Here is a 20,221-nt window from a genome sequence, read left to right on the forward strand (position 1 = left end):
AGGCAACACCCACCGCTCAGGCTCCACTGGACTGTTTTGGATTGCTAGCTATTGGGGTGGGGAACGTACAGATCTGTCCTCGCAGAGGAGGGAGAGCTTGTCCCTGGTCTTAAAACTTGGTCTTAAAGGTGCCACTGGACTGTTTTGGACCGGAGGGCCAGGGGGAGCTCTGCAACTTACCTGGCTGCTTCTTGCTCTGACTGAGGGCTTCTGGGAGCAGGGGGTGGGGCTTGTTGCATGTGCCCACCCCCTGGGCTCTTTACTGCCGGAGCTCCGCTCCTGTGCGCTCCTGCAGGAAGTGACCCCTGCCCCCTGTTCTATCTGCTTTGACCTTTCAGGATCAGAAACTCATTGAATGTTGATGCTTACCAATAAAGTTTTAATCATCTGATGGATACTTCAACTATTTAAAGGTGTAGATCCAGGTAGTCAGCCGTGAGAGGAGTGAGTCTTATTTTGACATATTTATTGCTTTACAACTGTTGACCTTATAACCTTAGCTTGTTATTTAGTTTTGTCTTTGCACATCTTAAAACATCGTCATGTTGCATGTTAATTTCCTGGTCAGCCCCCCCCCCCCGTCTCTAAGTCTGAGCCTTATCTTTTTTCTTGTGATTTTTAAAAAGAGTCCGCCTGCACACAAAAGCTCATACCTTGAATAAAACTTTGTTGGTCTTTAAGGTGCCACCGGACTCTAAATTTGTTCAACTGTTTAAAGTATAACAAGAAGGAAACCTAACCAGTGTGACACTCCTGGCGACCAGTCTTGTTCATGGCTCCAAAAAATTCCCCACGTCAGAAAAGAACAACAAAAGAGAAGGGGGAAAAAAAGAATAAGGCAAAACAAGTGAAACGAATCAATTTTGCTGATTCAATAAAGAGATCCTTAATAGGAGCATGGAAGGTCAGGGGGGGGGGCGGCGAGGCAGGTTACTGGAGGTCGAGATGGACAGTGAATCTATGAACGAAGCCGCCTTTTCTCAAGTGGTGGTTCTCCAAGATTCTCGGGCAGAGAAGAATCTTGTCCAGCACTTCGTACCTATCTTCCGTGGACTGCAGACATCAGGGAATGGGCCAAGAGTCGGTGCCCTATAGCAGCGGTTCCCAGCCTTTCCAGTATGGTGACCCACAAGTCCAAATTTACCCGGTATGGTGACTGTGTCACCCGTCTGCTTCAGAATTCCATTTTCTACAGTGGCTAACCAGATGTTTTCGAGAAACCAAGAAACATTGCCCCTACTATGAACCCCAAAGCTACTGGCATCCTGACATACATAGCCTTTGCACATGGAGGTTACATTCCAGCCTTTGACCACCATCTCCTTCTCCAGTACTCTTGTTAACCCCCCCCCCGAGATCCTCACTCACCGTAGTGAGAAGAGAAGAGATCGGATTTATACCCTGCCCTTCACTCGGAGTCTCAGAGCGGCCTACAGTCTCCTTTCCCTTCCCCTCCCCACAACAGACACCCTTTGAGGTAGGTGGGGCTGAGAGAGCTCTTTCGAGGACTGCTCATGAGAGAACAGCTCTGAGAGAACTTGTGAGTGACCCAAGGTCGCACCAGCAGCTGCACGAGTGGGGAATCAAACCGGGTTCTCCCAGATTAGAGTCTGCGCTGTTAACCACTACACCAGACTGACCATCAGGACACATTTTACTTGATCGTCATGCATATGCAGTGAAGAAGAAATGGAAGATACTGTTTCCAGGGTCAGATCTTGGAAACAAGACTAAAAGAGAGCAATGTGAAGGGGCAGCCATTAGGGAGGGCTGGCCTACCACCCACTTGCAGAGGCTTCACGACTCACTTTTGGGTCCTGAGCCACAGGTTGGGAACGGGAAACACTGCTGTATAGCACCACTTGCTGCCTTCTGCCCCGTTTTCCTTTGCGTTTCTTTCCCCACACGAGGGGGGAAACGATCCCCGTTTTCTCTGAATTTTGTACCGTGAGCTGTCAAAAGCATATTTGTGTGTGTCTTCTTTTCTCCCAGTGAACAGTTACGGGGAGGATGAGGATCTAACGACATCCTCCGACAGCGACGACGAGGTGATTAAGCAGTTCGAGATCTCCGTCTCACGGTCCCAGAGCTTTCGGTCGGGAGTTTCCGAAAAAGGGACCCAGGCGGGTTTCGAGCGTAGGCCCAAATTCAACCGCTTGCTTTCGAACCACGAAGAATACAGTACGGAGGGATCAGAATGCGAAGGTACTACCTTAATCCACCCAACATAAATGCAGTGGTTTGGTTTGGAGAATCAACAACCAAACCTGGACTTGATTCCGTGTTTGTATGGAATGCCCCCGCTGTGCAGTTGAAGAATCTGAGTTCTACCCAATCCCAGTGTTTGCATGCATTTATCAGTGACGTGCATACATTCTGCATTAAAGATCTCAATAAACAGGCGTAACCTTTCGCAAAGGATCTTGCTGTGAAAAGTTTTACCCGATGAGGGGCTTCTCCAGGTGTCTGTACATCTCCTGCTGACACTTCTCAGAAGCTGTTAATTACCTCAAAAACTTTGTTGGAATGTGCCGTCGCAGCCGACTTATGGTAGGGTTTTCAAGGCAAGAGATGTTCACAGGTGGTTTGCCGTGGCCTGCCTCTGCGTAGCAACTCTAGACTTCCATGTGGTTTCCCATCCAAATACCAACTAGGACTAACCCTGTTTAGCTTCTGAGATCTGACAAGATCGGGCTATCCTGGGCTATCCTGGTCAAAAAACGTTACCTCCTAAAACTGCCCCCTGTATCACCTGCAAAGGGTTCGGGAGCACATCCCTCCAAACAGTCTAAGTCAGGGGTGTCAAACGTGCGACCGGGGGGCCGGATCAGGCCCCCGGGGGGCTTCTATCAGGCCCGCAATGGAACTGGCGGTCTTCTGCTTCTTCTTCCAGTTCTGCTGCTGCCGTGTCATCGTAGGTTTGCAGCTTACAGATACGCACCTGAACAGCATACTCAAGATTGCAACAGCACAGACGTTTTGATGCACTAATTCAGAGGAAGAGGTGTCAGTTATCAGACACTGTTAAATAAACAAAGTATTGCAAGAGTGCCAATGTTTTAAGCATGTTTTTATTTTAAGTTAAAAACCCCTTTGTGGCCCCGGTCACACGGGCTGGAAAATGCGGGGGGGGAAGTGTGGCTGTTTGCCCCGGAGCAAACTAATGCGTGGCCACCGGATCCCACATCCCGCCGACGTCCCGTGGTTCGGGGGGAGGTGGCGATCACAGACGATCCTGCAGCACGGCAAAGAAGCTGCGCGGCGTGATCTTGCCAACGACATGCGCGATTCCGCGGAGCAATGGAACTTTCGCTTTCCTCTTCATGCGCATGTGCCGTTGGGTGCTTGTGCGCATCCTGTGGAGACTTGGGGAGAAAAACCTGTTTGCGACGGGACATGGGCGGGTGCCGGATGCCACGGACTACCACCGGAAATGCGATCAGATGCCAGCCCTTGCCCCACGGTTTCCGGAAACTAGTACCTCGGAGGTACTAATTTTTTACGCCGCATCTTTGGCGGGAAGCCTCGGGTTCGCCATGGGAGCTCTACGCTTCCCAGATGTTGCGGTGTGATCGTGCCCGAAAAATCCACCTATCATCCGTCTCAGTAGCGTGGCTAATGCTCCGTGTGACCGCAGCCTGTGTTTGTGTCCTTTATAAAGTTTATATCTCTGCTACCTGGCACTACGTTTTATGACACACATGGCCCGGCCCAACAAGGTCTCGTTGATGTCAGTTCTGGCCCTCGTAACCAATGAGTTCGACACCCCTGGTCTAAGTGTATATAGGGAGAATATTGGCAGGTAAAGTTGCCTACTGCCTGGTGAAAAAAAGTCCTGTCCCTTTAACAGAGGCTGCATGCGATGTTATTTACCCCCATGCCATGGAAAGCTTCATAGACCCATAGGGACAGGACATTTTCCTCCCAGTCTGTTGGGCAACCCCACTTTTGACTTTGTCACGTGTTCTTGAATGCGTCCCAGTTTCACCCTGCATCTGTGGGCAACAGGGGAGGAACTTTCTAGAAAATTTGCCTGCCATTCCCTCAGCCTGGAGACCCCCCTAGCCACCTTCCGCAGAACCCCGTGATCCTTCCGAACTCAGTTTAAATGCTGCAGGGCTACGCAGCATTCAGCCCCAATGAAAACCCCCCCCCCAACTGCATTTCTGAATAATCTCGGTACATTTTTTGAAGTTTAAAAGAAACCCTGGCTGAAGCCCAATTCCGTAAAACGCTGGGCGTATGCGTGGGAGGTGTGTGATTTAATTTTTCTGCAGAGACGCACTTCTATTCTAAAAGCCTGTGGCATTTACATTTTTATTTATTTATTTATTTAAAGCATTTTTTTTTAAAAAAAAGCCCTGCCTTCCATCCCATGGCTCTGATGGATGTCCCTGCGTTCCAAATATATGTCAAACACCAGCATGTTAATTTTAGAGCGACAATCTGTTACGTACACGAGTCCCGCTGATTTTTCGGTGCAGCCGAAAATCCATGGAATTGGACGAAGGATTGATGGCTGCAGTCCTATGAAGGCTGACTCGGGAGGCCCACAGCTAGCTCTACAATGGGTAGGGAATGAAGTTGTGGCCTTGGATGGGAGGCAGATAACACTCATAAAAGCTTAAGTACAGCTTTCTGAATCAGACCAGTGGTCCATCTGGTCCAGCATCTTGTCTCACACAGTGGCCAACCAGGTCTTCTGGAGATCCAACTAACAGGTAGATATGTATGCACAATTGCAGTATTTTTGTCATTTTTAGTTTTTGATCCAACTACCCAGGGCCAAGCCTTTTCCCCTGACGTTGTCTCATGGCACTCGGATTTAAAAGTTTGCTGCCTCTGTCAATGGAGGCTCCGTTCAGTTGCCATGGCTAGTAGCCACTGGTGGACCCCTCCCGGTTGAAACTGTCTAACTAAGCTATCTTGTGGTCATTATTACACCCACTGGCAGTGGATTCCATAGTTTAACCACTTGTTGAGGAAAGAAGACTTTCCTTTTGTCTGTCCTGAACCTAATTCTGAACAACTTTTGTGGGTGTGCCCCTGAGTTCTAGTATTACGGGAAAGCAAGAAACAGTTTCTCTGTCCACTTTCTCCGTCCCAAGCATGATTTCATAAACCTCTATCATGTCTCCCCTTAGTTATCTCTTTTCTAAACTGGAGAGTTCCAGAATTTCCATCTTTTCTCCATAGGAAAGATGCTCCAGTCTCCAATCATCTTGGCTACCCTACTTTGTACTTTTTCCAACTCTGCCATATGCTTTTTGAGATTCACACGCATGAAACCGCCTTATGTTGAATAAGACCATTGATCCATCGAGTTAAATCAGACTGGCCGCAGCTCTCCAGGGTCTCAGGTCTTTCATATCACCTACTGCCTGATTCCTTTCACTGGAGATGCTGGGGATTGAACTTGGGACCTTTTGCATGCCAAGCGGATGCTCTACCACTGAGCCACAGCCCCTCCCCGACATAGTATAAACAAAAAATCTTGTTGATCTCTAAGGTGCTACTGGACTCAGATCTAGCTGTTCTTCTCCAGACCGAGACGGCTACCCCCTGAACCTATCCTGCACGCGGTATTCCAAAAATAGTTTTGTATTCTATTTATTTTGAGCCCCTTCTATCATAATTCCTAGCATGGAGTTTGCCCTTTTCACTTCAGCCATACACTCGATCAACGTTTTCATCGAGCTTTCCACTACAACCCCAAGATCTGTGTCATGCTCAATCTCAGCCAGTTCAGAACCAACCAACATTTATTTAAAATGAGGGTTGTTTTTTATCACACTATGGACGGCGGAAAACAGGAGGGCCTGGCGAGATCTTGTCCATGGGGTCGCGAAGAGTCAGACTCGACTGTGCAACTGAACAACAACAATGGATTACCTTACACTTACCCATGTTGAACTTCATGTGCCATGTTGAGAACATAAGAGAAGCCATGTTGGATCAGGCTAATGGCCCATCTAGTCCAACACTCTGTGTCCCACAGTGGCCAAAACCCAGGTGCCACCAGGACGTTCACCAGTGGGGCCAGGACACTAGAAGCTCTCCCGCTCTTGCCCCCCCCCCCCAGCACCAAGAATACAGAGCATCATTTGCCCCAGGCATAAGATCATAAGAGAAGCCATGTTGGATCGGACCAGAGGCCCATCCAGTCCAACACTTTGTGTCACACAGTGGCCAAAACCCAGGTGCCATCAGGAGGTCCACCAGCGGAGCCAGAACTCCAGAAGCCCTCCCACTGTGGCCCCCCCAAACACCAAGAATACAGAGCATCACTGCCCCAGACAGAGTGTTCCGTCTCTACCTTGTGGCTTGTAGCGTTCCCTCTAAGCTGAGTTACTGTGAGCTAGCTCACAGTTTCTTAGCCTCCGGGTCACACATCTTTGTCTCAGCTCCGGAAGGGACGGCTCCAGGGCAAACTAATTGATGCAGTAGCCAAATCGCTCGCTCACCACTTTAATGCCAGCAGCTCACAAAGTAGAATTTTTGCTCACAGGACTCCACAGCTTAGAGGGAGCCTTGGCAGCCACTGATGGGCCTCCGCTCCATCTGTCGTCCCTCACTCAGTCTAGAGAGTTCCTCCTGGAGCTCTTCGCAGTGTGCCTTGCTCTTCAGCATCCTGAGTAATTTGGTCTCCTCTGCAAACTTGGCCACCCCGCTGCTCAGCCCAATTCAGAATCGTTTATGAACAAATTGAATAGCACTCAGTCCCAATCGTAATGGGACCCCGCTGCTCACTTCCTCGCCCCTCCCTTCCCTGTTCCCCAGGCGTCTTTCAGCTCAGTTCAGTGCAGCAAGCAGTGCCTGTTTCGTAGAGCTTCCCCCGACTCTTTGGAAGCTCTGCTGGGCATGTACGGCTTGTAGCACTGTCCTGGAAGACGCCTGGGGAAGAAAGAGGGAAGGGACGTTGCTCTGGTTCCCGGGTGGTGTGGGTGGCTGGGGCAGGGGGCCGCAGCCTCAGGCCCCACCCGCTGTTGAGTTGCCACCAAGCGAGTCCAGCGGACGTCCAAGGAGCTGTGTCCTGAAAAGAAAAATGCAGAGAAATTTACTGTAAATTCCGTGCTTTCTGAACACAGTGGCACTTTTGTGTGTGTGAAATGCCGTCAAACTACAGCTGCCCTGACTTGGATAGCCCAGGCAAGCCTGATCCCGTCAGATCTCAGAAGCTAAGCAGGGTCGGCCTCGGCTAGTATTTGGAAGGGCGGCCTCCAAGGAATACCAGGGTCGTGATGCAGAACGGATAAAAGGAAGTCCTTCTTCACCCAAAGAGCTATTAACACATGGAATTCACTGCCACAGGAGGTGGTGGCAGCTACAAGCATGGGCGGCTTCAAAAGGGAACTAGATAAGCATATGGAGCAGAGGTCCATCAGTGGCTATTAGCCACAAGGTATAGATAGGGACTCTGGGGCAAGGGATGCTCTGTCTTCTCGGTGCTTGGGGTGTGTGTCAACAGTGGGAGGGCTTCTAATGTCCTGGCCCCACTGGAGGACCTCCTGATGGCACCTGGTATTTCTGGCCACTGTGTGATACAGAGTGTTGGACTGGATGGGCCTTTGGCCTGATCCAACACTGGCATCTCTTTATGTTCTTAGGCAGGCAACGGCCAACCACCTCTGGAACATCTCTTGCCCTATAAACAAGCCCAGCTCGCCACCTAGTGGTGCATAACGCTAAAGAGCTTGGACTTCTGGCTGCCAGACAATCTCCTGGCTACTTTACACACAATGCCATGCAATAATTATTACAAACCACAGCTGACGTACGGCAACCCCAGCAAGGGGCTTTCAAGGCAAATGAGAAGCGGAGGCGGTTGGCCATTGCTTTCCTCTGCATTGTCTTCCGTACAGGTCTCCCATCCAAGTACCGACCCTGTGTAGGTTCCGAGATCCGATGAGATTGGGCTAGACCCTGCTGCCTTCACTCCCACAATGGGACTTTAAAAGGTAAAGGTTCCCTTGCTTGAAAGCCGGTCGAATCCGACTCTAGGGTTGCGGTGCTCATCTCAGTTTCCAAGCCGAAGAGCCGGCGCTGTCTGCAGACGTTTCCGTGGTCATGTGGCCGGCATGACTAAACACCGAGGCGCACGGAACGCTGTTACCTTCCCACCGAAGTGGTCCCTATTTATCTACTTGCAATGTCTTGCTTTCGAACTGCTAGGTTGGCAGGAGCTGGAACTAGAGATGGGAGCTCACTCCGTCATGCGGCACACCCGGGTCTCGAACCGCTGAACTACCGACCTTCCACAGCCTTCAGTTCAGCGTCTTAACCACTTGAGCCACTGTAGCTCCTACTATGGAACTTACCTCTGTGTACAAATACATGGGCTCAATCAGGGGTGCCGACCTCCAGGTGGGGCCTGGAGACCTCCCAGAATGACAACTCCAGAAGACAGAGATCAGTCCTCCCGGAGAAAACGGCTGCTTTGGAGGGTGGACTCTATGGCATTCTACCCTTCTGAGTTCCCTCCCCAAACCCCTCCTTCCCAAGCCTCTACCCTCAGATCTCCAGAAATTTCCCGACCCACAGTTGGCAACCTTAGGTTCAGTTGTCATCTAGAGCAGAAGCGTCAAGCTCATGTGTTACGAGGGCCAGATCTGACAAGAATGTCACTTTGTCGGGCCGTGCCATGTGTGCTATAAACTGTACTGCCAGGTACGGGAGATATAAACTTTATAAAGGATGCAGGCAAACCCAATTGACGGTACTATTTTTGACTCAAAATACACACGTGCCATTCCATTTCATTTATTAGCTTCATTGACCCGAGGTCTTAAGCCAAACATGCAAACAGCAACTATAAAATGCATTACATATAATTACAAGAAGTTTAGACAGAACGTCTTTACAATAAAAGCTAGTAAACATGCTCTCGATCAGTAATATCAGACCACATTTTATAAACTTCAATGAATTCTATAAAATCCCATGATATTATGGAAATTAGTTTTAAAATTTTAAAATTGTATACAAAAGGTACTTATAACATTTCAAAGCCGCTTTAAAAATAGCACTATCGAAAGATATTTTGCCACCAAGCGAGTTGTTTCAGGGTCCTCATCAGCTAATATTAAATACACACATGCTTAAAACATTTACAGTATCTCCCTTAAAGTACCTCCCTGATGCCCACCCTCCCGCTTCCACCACCTGTTACACATTAGCACTGGGACAGGATGGTGAAGAAGATATTGGATTTATACCCGCCCTTCACTACCCAAAGGTGTCTCAGAGCGGCTTACAAACTCCTTTCCCTTCCCCTCCCCACAACAGACACCCTGTGAGGTAGGTGAGGCTGAGAGAGCTCTGACAGAAACTGCTCTTTTTCAAGGACAGCTCTTGTCAGAACTATGGCTTGCCCAAGGTCATCCAGCAGCTGCATGTGGAGGAGTGGGGAATCAAACCCGGTTCTCCCAGATTAGAGTCCGCGCACTTAACCACTACCCCAAACTGGCTTTCTGGAATAAGCCAGTTGCTTGTGAGCTGGATAAGAGCCCCCGTCAGGCCGGTTCCAGTCCACGGGCCCTATGTGTGAGACCTCTGTCCTAGAGGATATTGTGGCCTGCAAACAATTTTGATGGTGCTTAGAGTCAGCATCACTGAAGAGTCTTGTATACAGGGTCATTTCAGTCCTTACTAAAGGATTTCTTCCGAGGACACTGCTTCTATTTCTCCATTGAATAAACGGATAAATGGAGAGTAAAAACACCTAGTCATTTAGAGAAACAAAATAAGAAGACATGTACACAGGTAGTCAAAGACGTGCTTGCTGCAGGAAACCCACCGGGGTGTGTGCACCGGTCGCACTTCATACATAAAGTGTGGAATTGGTTCAGTCGATCCAGTTGTTTGACCCACATATCTGCATTAGACAGGTGTAGGAAGCTGACTTTATGCTCAGTCAGACTACTGGTCCATCTAGTTCAGTATGATCGTCTCTGATTGGCCATCGCTCCCAAGAAGCTCAGACAGAAAATGGCTTTTCCCGATACTTGTTAACTGAGAGCCTATCTAAACATTATGTGGGACATGAATTGGGATACAGGTGCCTGACGCAGCTCGCTGTCGCACAGAAGAACTGGGGAACTAACCTCGAAAGGATTCCATTGCTCAGTTCAGCACTGTGAGGGGGAGTGTCTTTCGGCTTTTTTATTGCACTGTTTTCATGAACCGAAACAGATTGGGGGGGGGGGAGGCCAGTTTTCCCAGCCCCTTTGGGCCATTTCCACTGTCAAAAAGGGCACGGTAGGGAAACCAGAATCTCCTCCTCCTCCCTTGCAGTGCTCCAGAGCTGAATGGAGCCATGGAACACTTTCAAAGTAACTTCCCCAGTTCTTCTGGGTGACAGTGAGTCGGGTCAGGCATCCACGTCCTGACTTACGTCATGCGTAATGTTTAGATTGGCTCTCGGTTAACAAATATTGGGGACAGCCATTATTGTGTCCCAACTCATGTCACGTGTAACATCTAGTTTGGCTCTGAGATCCTCGAACTGGATGTGCTGGGGACCGAAGTCGTGAATATAAGGCTTGTGCCGGACCAGTGGTTCGTCCCTCACACACACTTTTAAAGATTTGTCATAGAATCCTAGAGTTGGAAGGGGCCCTACAGACCATCTAGTCCAACTCCCTGCCCAATGCAGGACCAGCCTAGAGCATCTCTGACAAATATCCATCCAGCCTCTTCTTGAAGGCTGTCAGTGAAGGGGAGCTCACCACCTCCCTAGGCAGCCGATTCCACCTTTGAACCACTCTGACCATGAAAAAGTGTTTCCTAATATCCAGCCGATACCTTTCTGCATGTAATTTAAACCCGTTGCTTCGAGTCCTCTCCTCTACTGCCAACTGGAACAGCTCCTTGCCCTCCTCCAAACGACAGCCTTTCAGATATTTAAAGAAAGCAACCATGTCCCCCCTCAGTGTCCTCTTTTCCAAACTAAAAATTCCCAAGGCCCTCAGCCTTTCCTTGTAGGGCTCAGTCTCCAGATCCCAGATCATCCTCGGCGCTCTCTTCTGCACCCTCTCAATTTTGTCCACATCCAGAGTTTGCACTTTAAGGTGTGTACTTAAATGTATAGTGACATGCATCCTACCTTAGGCCACAGAAAATTCTTCCAGCCTAAGGGGGGTCTTCCTACAACTTGAGGAGTTCTTCTGTTGGAGGAAGGCTTCAAGCTCTGTCCAGTGGAGTAGCAAGATACAACACCCATGTCTGATGAGACCCTTGGGGTCCTGACTAAAGGACTAATTTGACTTGTTCCTTGCATTGTGGTTAGAACGGATCATTTTTACATAGTGAATTCAGTGCTCAGGATAGGAATTCAGAAGTCTCTCATGCCTAGCTAGCACATCCAAGATCCAGACTGTACTGGGTTAAAAGACACAAACACATTCACAAGCAATGATAAAGGTGTTGATGTGAATCCTTCCAAAAGTTATTTTTCTCTCCTTAAAATGTGTTAGATCTGGATGGGTTCAGCCAACTGAGTTACCAAGACAACCTCTCTTATCATGAAGATGACCGCCTCTCCTTCGATTCGAGAACCGCGTCGGAGAGCAGGGGCTCCGGTCAGCCCAAAGACCCCGAGATGGAGCCCGGTGCAACACCCAGCCTCAGCCGGCAAGAAACCGAAGGGAGTTTGGAAATGGAAACGGCTTTTAGTAACCAAGCCTTTGAAGGAAACGACGCAACGGATAGCTCGTCGGCCTGGAGCCCGGAGGTAGGATAAAGAGCCCCTCTTACATAAGGGTGTTTTGATTCTCGCTGAGGTCTCCCGAAAGACACCTGCTGTTGTGTTTACCATGTCAATGTTGAGTTAACTTAGGACACATGCTACAGTGTTAGACAGTTGTCGTCTGACAGCTTCAGAGCCTAAAAGCTGTGAGTGTTGTTCGAGTCTGTTTTGCGTTGAGTAGCTGTCCACGGATTGCGTTCAAAATCTTGTATAGAGTAGTGGTAGCTGAAATAGTGACCACAGGTGGGGCCCCACGATACTCATGGGGGATCCTATCTCCCCCCACTTTCTGACCCGGCTTTGTGTGGTCCCTGGGCTCCCCTGCAGCCTTTGGGCCCACCACCTCCCCCACTGCTCTCGTTGGCTCATCCGGAGCTGCTCTGGCTGGGCTCGCCGAGGCTTCCTTCCCCACCTCCCCAGTCTCAGTGGCTCACCCGGAGCTGCTCCAGTTGGGCCCACTGAGGCTTCCTCCCTCCCTTCCCTGCGGCATTGTTGGGGAGCCACTCAAGTGTGGGCCCATGATACTCACGGGGGGGTTCCCTCTCTCCCCCACTTTCATGCTGGGCCCAGCATGACTCAGGGGCTTTGCTGGGCTGTGTGGCCACTACTCCTGGACCCAGCAGGGCTCTCAGGCGGCATGGCCACAGCCAGGCCCAGTGCAACTCACAGCTGCTGCCAATGGCATGCCCCACGAGGCACCCAGGCAGTGTCGCTACCACCGCCAGGCCCAGCACAGCTTTCCTGTCCCACCAGCGAACACTGGAGGTAAGGGCAAGTGCAGAGAATGCCACTTTAATTTGGGGGGAAATACCCCCTCGAGTTTTTTTTTTGAAGATTTAAGATTTTTCTGCAAACCTAGGGGGACCCCCAAGTTTGCAGAAAATTTTCTTTAATATCCATGTGGCCCTGATCCACAGATTTCAATACCTACCAATGATGGCCACGTGTGGCTAATATTATGTAGACACGTAGGAACCCACAAGGACTTGCGGCAGGCATCTCACTTCCCCTTTTCCCACTATTTCCTCTTTCCTTTTCCTGAAAGCCCCTACTTGAGATCTCTTGGAATTACAACAGATCTCCGAGCTGCAGAGATCAGTTCCTCTTATGATTGCTAGATCGAGGTTGGGAAATCCCTGGAGATTTGGTAGTGGAGCTTTGGGAGGAAATGGACCTCAGTGGGGTACAGTGCCATAGAGACCACCCTCCAAAGCATCCATTTTCTTGATTGAACTGATCTCTGTCATCTGGAAAACAGTTGTACTTCTGGATGATCTCCAGTCTCCACCTGGAGGTTGGCAACCCTAGTCCACCTGGAGGAAATGGCAAATTTGGAGGGTGGTCTCTATGCTATTATGTCAGGTGGCATCAGGTCAACCAGAGGTTGCTGCCAGGCCTAAGGATGCTGACCCCCAGGTGGGACCTGGAGATTCCCTAGAATTACAAGTAAACTCCACACATCTGTCCCCTGAAGAAAATGGCTGCTTTGAAGGGTAGACTCTGTGGCACTATACCCCGCTGAGGCCTCTCCGCTCCCCAAACCCTGCGCTCTTTCAACTGATGATCCCTAGGCCAAAAGACATCCAGCTGTCCTCAACCAGAGCCAGGGCCTTTTCAGCCCTGGCTCCTACCTGGTGGAACTCTCTTGCCAAGTGACATCCGTGTCCTGTGGGACTTTATGGAGTTCCGTAGGGACTGTAAGGCTGAGATGTTCCGCCAGGCCTTTGGTTGAGGACAGCAATGGTTTCTACCTCATCTGGCACTCCCTTCCCAGTTTGTAGTGGTTAAGAGTGCGAACTCTAATCTGGGAAAACGGGGTTTGATTCCCCACTCCTCCACTTGCAGCTGCTGGATGACCTTGGGCAAACCATAGTTCTGTCAGAGCTGTTCTCTCAAGGATAGTTCTGTCAGAGCTCTCTCAGCCCCACCTACCTCACAGGGTGTCTGGTGTGGAAAAGGGAAGGGAAAGGAGTTTGTAAGCCGCTCTGAGACTTCTAGTAAAGGGCGGAGTATAAATCCAATCTCCTCCTCCTCCTCCTCCTCTTCTTCTCCCCTACTTTATTTTTTTCCCTGCTGCTGCAAGTCATTTATTCTACCACCATCTGAGGTTACTTTAATTTTAACTATTTATTTTGGGTTGTATATTTTTTGTTGTCAACCGCCCTGTCAACAGCCAAAACAGGGCTGGAAAGGGTCCTCCTTCTCCCCCTGCCTTTTACTGACAGAGCCAAGCTTGGAATGCTGTGGTTGCCTAGCAGCAGCCACTCAGGGAATCCATTGCTTAAAGCTACAGGCGCGCCTTTTATCATTTTGGGGTTTTTTAAGCTGCCCAGTGTAATTATTTTATATCTATTTCACAACTTTCCACAAAGCCATGTTTTTAGAAAGATCTGTCTTGCCTTTTCACAACTCCAGTCACTGGATTTACGTATATAAAGATATCCGAAGTTTGCTGTTAGAATATAAGATGTTAAAGTGTTTTGGGGGCTTCCCTCAGGTGTCTCTTTGTCTTTTGACCCCTTTAATCTTGCCATCAGCTCACGGATTTCTCTGCCTGCCACTTCCTGTCTTGATGTTTCTGGCTTATTTGTCCTGAAGTCAGAGCAGGGCTTTGGCAGAGCGTCATGGCTCCTCTGGCTACCATTGGTGTAGCTAATCTGATGTCACAAAGGAGATGCACTTCAGATGGTTTCTGTATTCCAGTGAAAGAACAAAGAATGGAGATTGACTGAGCAGATCTTCCCAGAGATAATGTTGTAACCAATGTTCCCTCTAAGCTGTGGAGTCTTGTGAGCAGAAATTCTACTTTGTGAGCTACTGGCATTAAAATTGTGAGCGAGTGATTTGGCTACTGCGTAAATTAGTTTGCTCTGGAGCCATCCTACCTGAGCTTAGACAAAAATCCGTGAACTGGAGGCCAAAAAACTGTGAGCTAGCTCACACTAACTCAGCTTAGAGGGAACACTTGCAACCCTACACCTCAGAAAAAAAAGTTAAGCTTATGGCATGCTAGCATCTCATTGAGGAAGCTGGCAAGATCAGACCTTTACACCACGCCCCAAAAGATCTGCTCCCCACATTCAGTTTCTTTCAGTCTCGTAACATTACGCCTAATGAAGAGTTCTGATGGGTTCAAAGGCTTGAATCAGTGTTTCGTGCCTAATTTGGTTGGTCCAATACAAGGATTTTGTTCTTGTACGGGGAATTTTGCAGGACTTAACAATAGGGTTGCCGGGTCTACCGTTATGGTGGGAGGCCTCCCACTAGCAACCTGCATTGTCCACTGTCAGACCAAGTTGCGGTGGGAGAGGGGGAAAAAGTCAGCACTCTGTGCACCATGACATCACTTCCAGAGAAAACCCAGAAGGGACATTGGGGCCCCGGTCACACGTAAAGGTTTGGCCCGGGAGAGGGACGGATTGGGGGCGCAGCAAACAGGCGCGATCTCACCGCAACATCTGGGAAGCGGTGCGCACCCGTCCCCGATCCGTCCCAACCCCCGAAAAGGCGCAGCAAAAATATACCACCTACCGAGGTGGTTCTTCCAGCGCGGCCGCATCAAGGCCGGCCATGGGATCGCCGGCGCGTCCTTCTGCCGGCGCATCCCCGGCTCCTGGCTGAGCTGCGCATGCTCAGACATGCGCAGTTCGGCAGTCTCACGTTCCCCACTGTCGCTTTCCCCGGCATCTGATCGTGCCGGGGAGGGAATGCGCCGCGGCTCAGGGGATCAATGTGATCCCGCCGCCGCATTTTTCTTTTGGTGCGGCTTTATAAAGCCGCACTTTCGCCCGTTCCTTTCCCCCCGTGTGGCAGGGGCCTGGGAAACTCTAAGGAACACTGGAAACTCTATAGTGGTTGTCAGTCCAGCGAGTTAGATTTGTACGGAATGTTGGCTAAGGGATGATAACAATCTACTCTAATAGCCAGTTTGGTGTAATGGTTAAGAGCACAGACTCTAATCTGGGAGAACCAGGTTTGATTCCCCACGCCTTCATATGCAGCTGCTGGTGTGACCTTGGGTCAATCATAAGTTCTTTCAGAGCTGTTCTCTCAAGGGCAGTTCTCGAAAGAGATCTCTCAGCCCCACCTGCCTCACAGGGTGTCTGTTGTGGGGAGGGGATGGGAAAGGAGGTTGTAAGCCGCTCTGAGACTCCTTTGGGTAGTAAAGGGCGGGGTATAAATCCAATCTCTTCTTCTAACAATAATAAATAGATCCCACAATGAAAATGTTAGAAGTAGCAGTACAGAAGCCAGAAGGTCTTTAATAATAACCCTTCAGCAAGAAATGATCACAACCGCCCACCTCAATTCGGCAGCTTTCGGCTGCAGCCGGTGTGAAGCCAGCCACTGAACAGATCACGTCCTTGCTTGAATTTGCCAGTACATGATCAGTTTTGACCAATGAGACATCGACCCATGGCCTTCTTTGGAAACTGAGCATGTCATCATGTAACGACACTCTTCCTTTTGGGTTTTTGTACAAATTTCGTTCCCCTTGTGTTAAAATCATGCCTCCTTTCATCAGGAACTGAAAGGTGGCGGATTTCCGAGTGAAATCTTCTTGAGACGGCGGCAGTCTCATCATCAAGGCGCTTCTGTATAAATCACCACGTGTCAGTCAAGTGCCAGCCCTCCCTGAACCCCTCCCGAGCATGAATTTCTTAATTTTTTTTAAAAAAGAAATATGAATAGCACACAAAAGTAGCAAGCTTGCTGGGTACACTTGGATGCCATTCAGTCTTCCCGCGACTTGGTTCTCTTCCAGCTACATTGTGTGTCTGAAGAAGAAGGCTGGATTCTGACATTCTAAAAATATTTTGGTATCTCTGGACTCCATTCAAACACCCACCTGTTCGGAAATAAGAAAACAACCCCTTTGGCATCAGAATCACAAATACGGTTTCAGGGCCGTTCTCATAATTGCCTGATTTGTCAGATTGATGTCAGTTTTTTCTCCTTCCCTTTCTTTCCTTTCCTCCACAGGCTTATTTTTCATTTCAGCTGCCTGATAATAATAATTAAAAAATTCAGCCTTGTATCGAAGGGCACGTTCAATAGAATCTGGCCTTTATAACATCTCCCCACTGGCCGACAACCCAAAACAAAGAATGTTACCCCGTGTTTTTGTTAGATAAGATATTCAGCAAGTCTTTCTGAGGGAAGAAATGGGAAAATAGGGTGGGATAGTATCTTGGGACTCCAAGCCACAAGCCCTGAACGTCAGGCCCAGGTTTGCCGGCTCACTGGCGCCACCGGCAGTGCTGGTCAGAGGAGGGAATTGCAGGCAGCTCAGATCCAAATACTGTGACACCAAAGGCTAACTGGGACAGTGAAACTATAGTGACATTTAAGATTTAGAACAGAGTTTGAGTCCAGTGGCACCTTTAAGACCAACCAAGTTTTTGTTCAGGGTATAAGCTTATGTGTGTACGCATACTCTTTCAGATACAGTGAAATGGAAGTTACCAGTTCATACATGTAGGAAGAGGGCGAGCATAAATTAACATACAACATAATGAAGATGCTTAACAGATTCAAGGACCCAACAGGAATAACAAGCTTAGTTTATATATAAACTATTAAACATCTGTTAAACATCTTCATTATGCTGTATGCTAATTTACCACCCACCCTCTTCCTATATCTATGGACTGGATGGACCACTGGTCTGATCCAGCAGGGCTCTTCTGATGTTCTAATGAAGGCCTCAGCCTCTCTGCCCTGTTGTTGGCCCTCCAGAGGAAGTGGTTGGCCACTGTGTGAGACAGGGTGCTGGACTGGATGGACCACTGGTGTGATCCAGCAGGGCTCTTCATCTGTTCTTCCTTTCCCACCGGAGTCAAAGGAACACGGATAATTTAGAGCCTCCCGTTTCTGTCAACTGCTAAGCAGATTGGACCGTGGACCTCTCTTCTCCTCCTGGTCTGAGCATCTTGTTGACTTGAACCATGTACGTTGACCCAACGAGAGTTTAATGCACCTTTTTTGTTTTGCTGCTTTCTTTGCACTTCAGAAATAGATGCGTCGGTGTGTGTGTGTGTATTGGACACCAGTCGTTTGTCCAGCACCCAGCAGGCCATGGCGTACAGTGGGCGTGCGGCAAATGATCCGGGCGGCTGACGAGCCTGGGTTTCTTTTCCTCGCTGTGTGCCCCGTTCTCGTACATCACATGCTCGTGTTTAAATAGAAAGGAGCGATCTCTATAGCAACCCATTCTAGCCTGAGATTAAAAAGCACCTTTGCACAGAAAACAGAACACACAGCACCTGTCGCTACCCTCCTCCTTCGAACACTGCCCCCCACCCCCCGTCCCGCCACTCAATGTTGCATAATCACAAATAAATGGTGGTGCAAAGGCAGAAAGACTTAACTGGACAGAGTCCCTTCAGAACACACATGGAGATCTTTACGATCCCTGCCGTAAAATGGAAGGTCGGATGGGCGTATTTAGAACATGCCCTGAAGCCGCAATGCATTGCAGAATTGCACCTCCTCGACAGAAGAAAAATCAAGGTGGCCTCCCAGTTGTGATTTAATGGTTCAAGAAGGGCAGGGCCTTTTTTTGGGGGGGGGGGGAGGTGCCGGAACTCTCAAGAGGGAAATGAAGTTTTCAATCTGTCTACTGAAAACTCACAAACTCACAAACTTTTTAAACGAGAGCCAGTTTGGTGTAGCGGTTAAGTGCGCGGACTCTAATCTGGGAGAACCGGGTTTGATTCCTCCACTCCTCCACTTGCAGCTGCTGGATGACCTTGGGCAAGCCGTAGTTCTGCCAGAGCTGTCCTTGAAAGGGCAGTCCTCGAAAGAGTTCTCTCAGCCCCACCTACCTCACAGGGTGTCTGTTGTGGGGAGGGGAAGGGAAAGGGGTTTGTAAGCCGCTCTGAGGCTCCTTTGGGTAGTGAAGGGCGGGGTATAAATCCAATCTCTTCTTCTTTTTTGTTGAGGAGGTTCTGGAACTCTGCTCTGGTATGTTCCCCCAGAAGAAAAGCCCCGAAGAAGGGGTTCGGCCACAAACAGGTCGCTGGTGGCAAGGTGGGTAGCTCTGTCGGTCTGCAGTAGAAAAGTGAAATTTTGAATCCGGTCGCACTTTAAGGACCAACGAGATCCTCCAGGGTATAAGCTTTCGAGAATCACAACTCCACATCTGGCGATGGGAACTTTGACTCTTGAAAGTCTATACCCTGGAAAATATCGTTGGCCTCTAAGCTACGACGGGACTTGAAACTTGCTCTTGTAGGACAAGTTTCTGCTCATGACTCTCTCCGTGGACTATCACAAGGAGCCCGGACCGTTTCCCCAATTTCGGCATCTTTTCAAAAGAGCAACGGCAATCGATTGTTCATCTATTTACTCTACTGACACTCCGCCTTTTCCAGATTATGCCATGTGAACCAAGGCAGTCAACAGGATGGGACATTTCTTAAACAATTAAATAGGGTTTGGGTTGTAGAACCAACCCGAGATCTAAAAACCAGAACTGAAGCAAGGCATGAGTTTTAACATGCCATGTTAAATGATGCAAGATTACTAGTAGGATTCAGTTTGCAGCAAACTATACACAGTAGTGGAGCTGCGGTGGCTCAAGCGGTTAAGACGCTGAACTGCAGGCTGTGGAAGGTCGGTAGTTCAGCAGTTCGAGACCCGAGTGTGCCGCGTGACGGAGTGAGCTCCCGTCTCTAGTTCCAGCTCCTGCCAACCTAGCAGTTTGAAAGCAAGACATTGCAAGTAGATAAATAGGTACCACTTCAGTGGGAAGGTAACAGCGTTCCGTGCGCCTTGGTGTTTAGTCATGCCGGCCACATGACCACGGAAATGTCTTCGGACAGTGCTGGCTCTTCGGCTTTGAAACGGAGATGAGCACCGCAACCCTAGAGTCGACTGGCTTTCGAGCAAGGGAACCTTACCTTTATAGACAGTAGTATAGACTACAGTCCTGTTCTCTCAGAGCTCTCTCAGCCCCACCTACTTCAAAACGTGCCTGTTGTGGGGAGAGGAAGGGAAGGCGATTATAAGCCACTGAGGCTCCTTAAGGTAGAGAGAAGCGGGATATAAAAATGTATTTCTTTTGCTCCATTTGTATCCTGCCCTCCCCACAAACTAACAACAGTTCCGCAGGGCCTGCAAGACGGAGCTCTTCCACCAGGCCTATGAGTAGGAGCCGCCACGGCCACCTGTACCACCGCCCTTTACAGAGAGAGAGACCGTTAGGGTGGCCGAGCAACATCTTTTCAGTACCTGGCCTTCCCCCCCCCCCCACGCAATAAGTGAGGAGTTCTTAGGTGCATCCATTGTATCGATTTTAATCTGTTTTAACTTTCAATATGTATTATATATTTTGTATGTTGATTGCACTTAGTGCCTTGTGTGAGCCGCCTTGAGCCCGTTCGCGGGGAGGGCGGGGTATAAATAAAATAAATAAATGAATGAATGAATGAAAAACCCCAACTCTCCTCCTCCTCCTCCTCCTCCTCCTCC

At 49.2% G+C, this 20,221-nt stretch overlaps 1 protein-coding gene across 1 annotated transcript in view; it reads left to right on the top strand.

The window, feature by feature from the left end:
* The window catches only part of SYT16 (synaptotagmin 16), a 100,216-nt gene that overhangs the window by 59,118 nt on the left and 20,877 nt on the right, over nucleotides 1-20,221 (top strand). The window contains 2 exon segments of the mRNA XM_015422012.1: nucleotides 1,993-2,205; nucleotides 11,475-11,731. Of these exon segments, the coding sequence (XP_015277498.1) occupies nucleotides 1,993-2,205; nucleotides 11,475-11,731 (470 nt within the window).

This window comes from Gekko japonicus, unplaced genomic scaffold (genome assembly GCF_001447785.1).
Source record: "Gekko japonicus isolate JY-2015 unplaced genomic scaffold, Gekko_japonicus_V1.1 scaffold166, whole genome shotgun sequence".
Taxonomy (NCBI): domain Eukaryota; kingdom Metazoa; phylum Chordata; class Lepidosauria; order Squamata; family Gekkonidae; genus Gekko; species Gekko japonicus.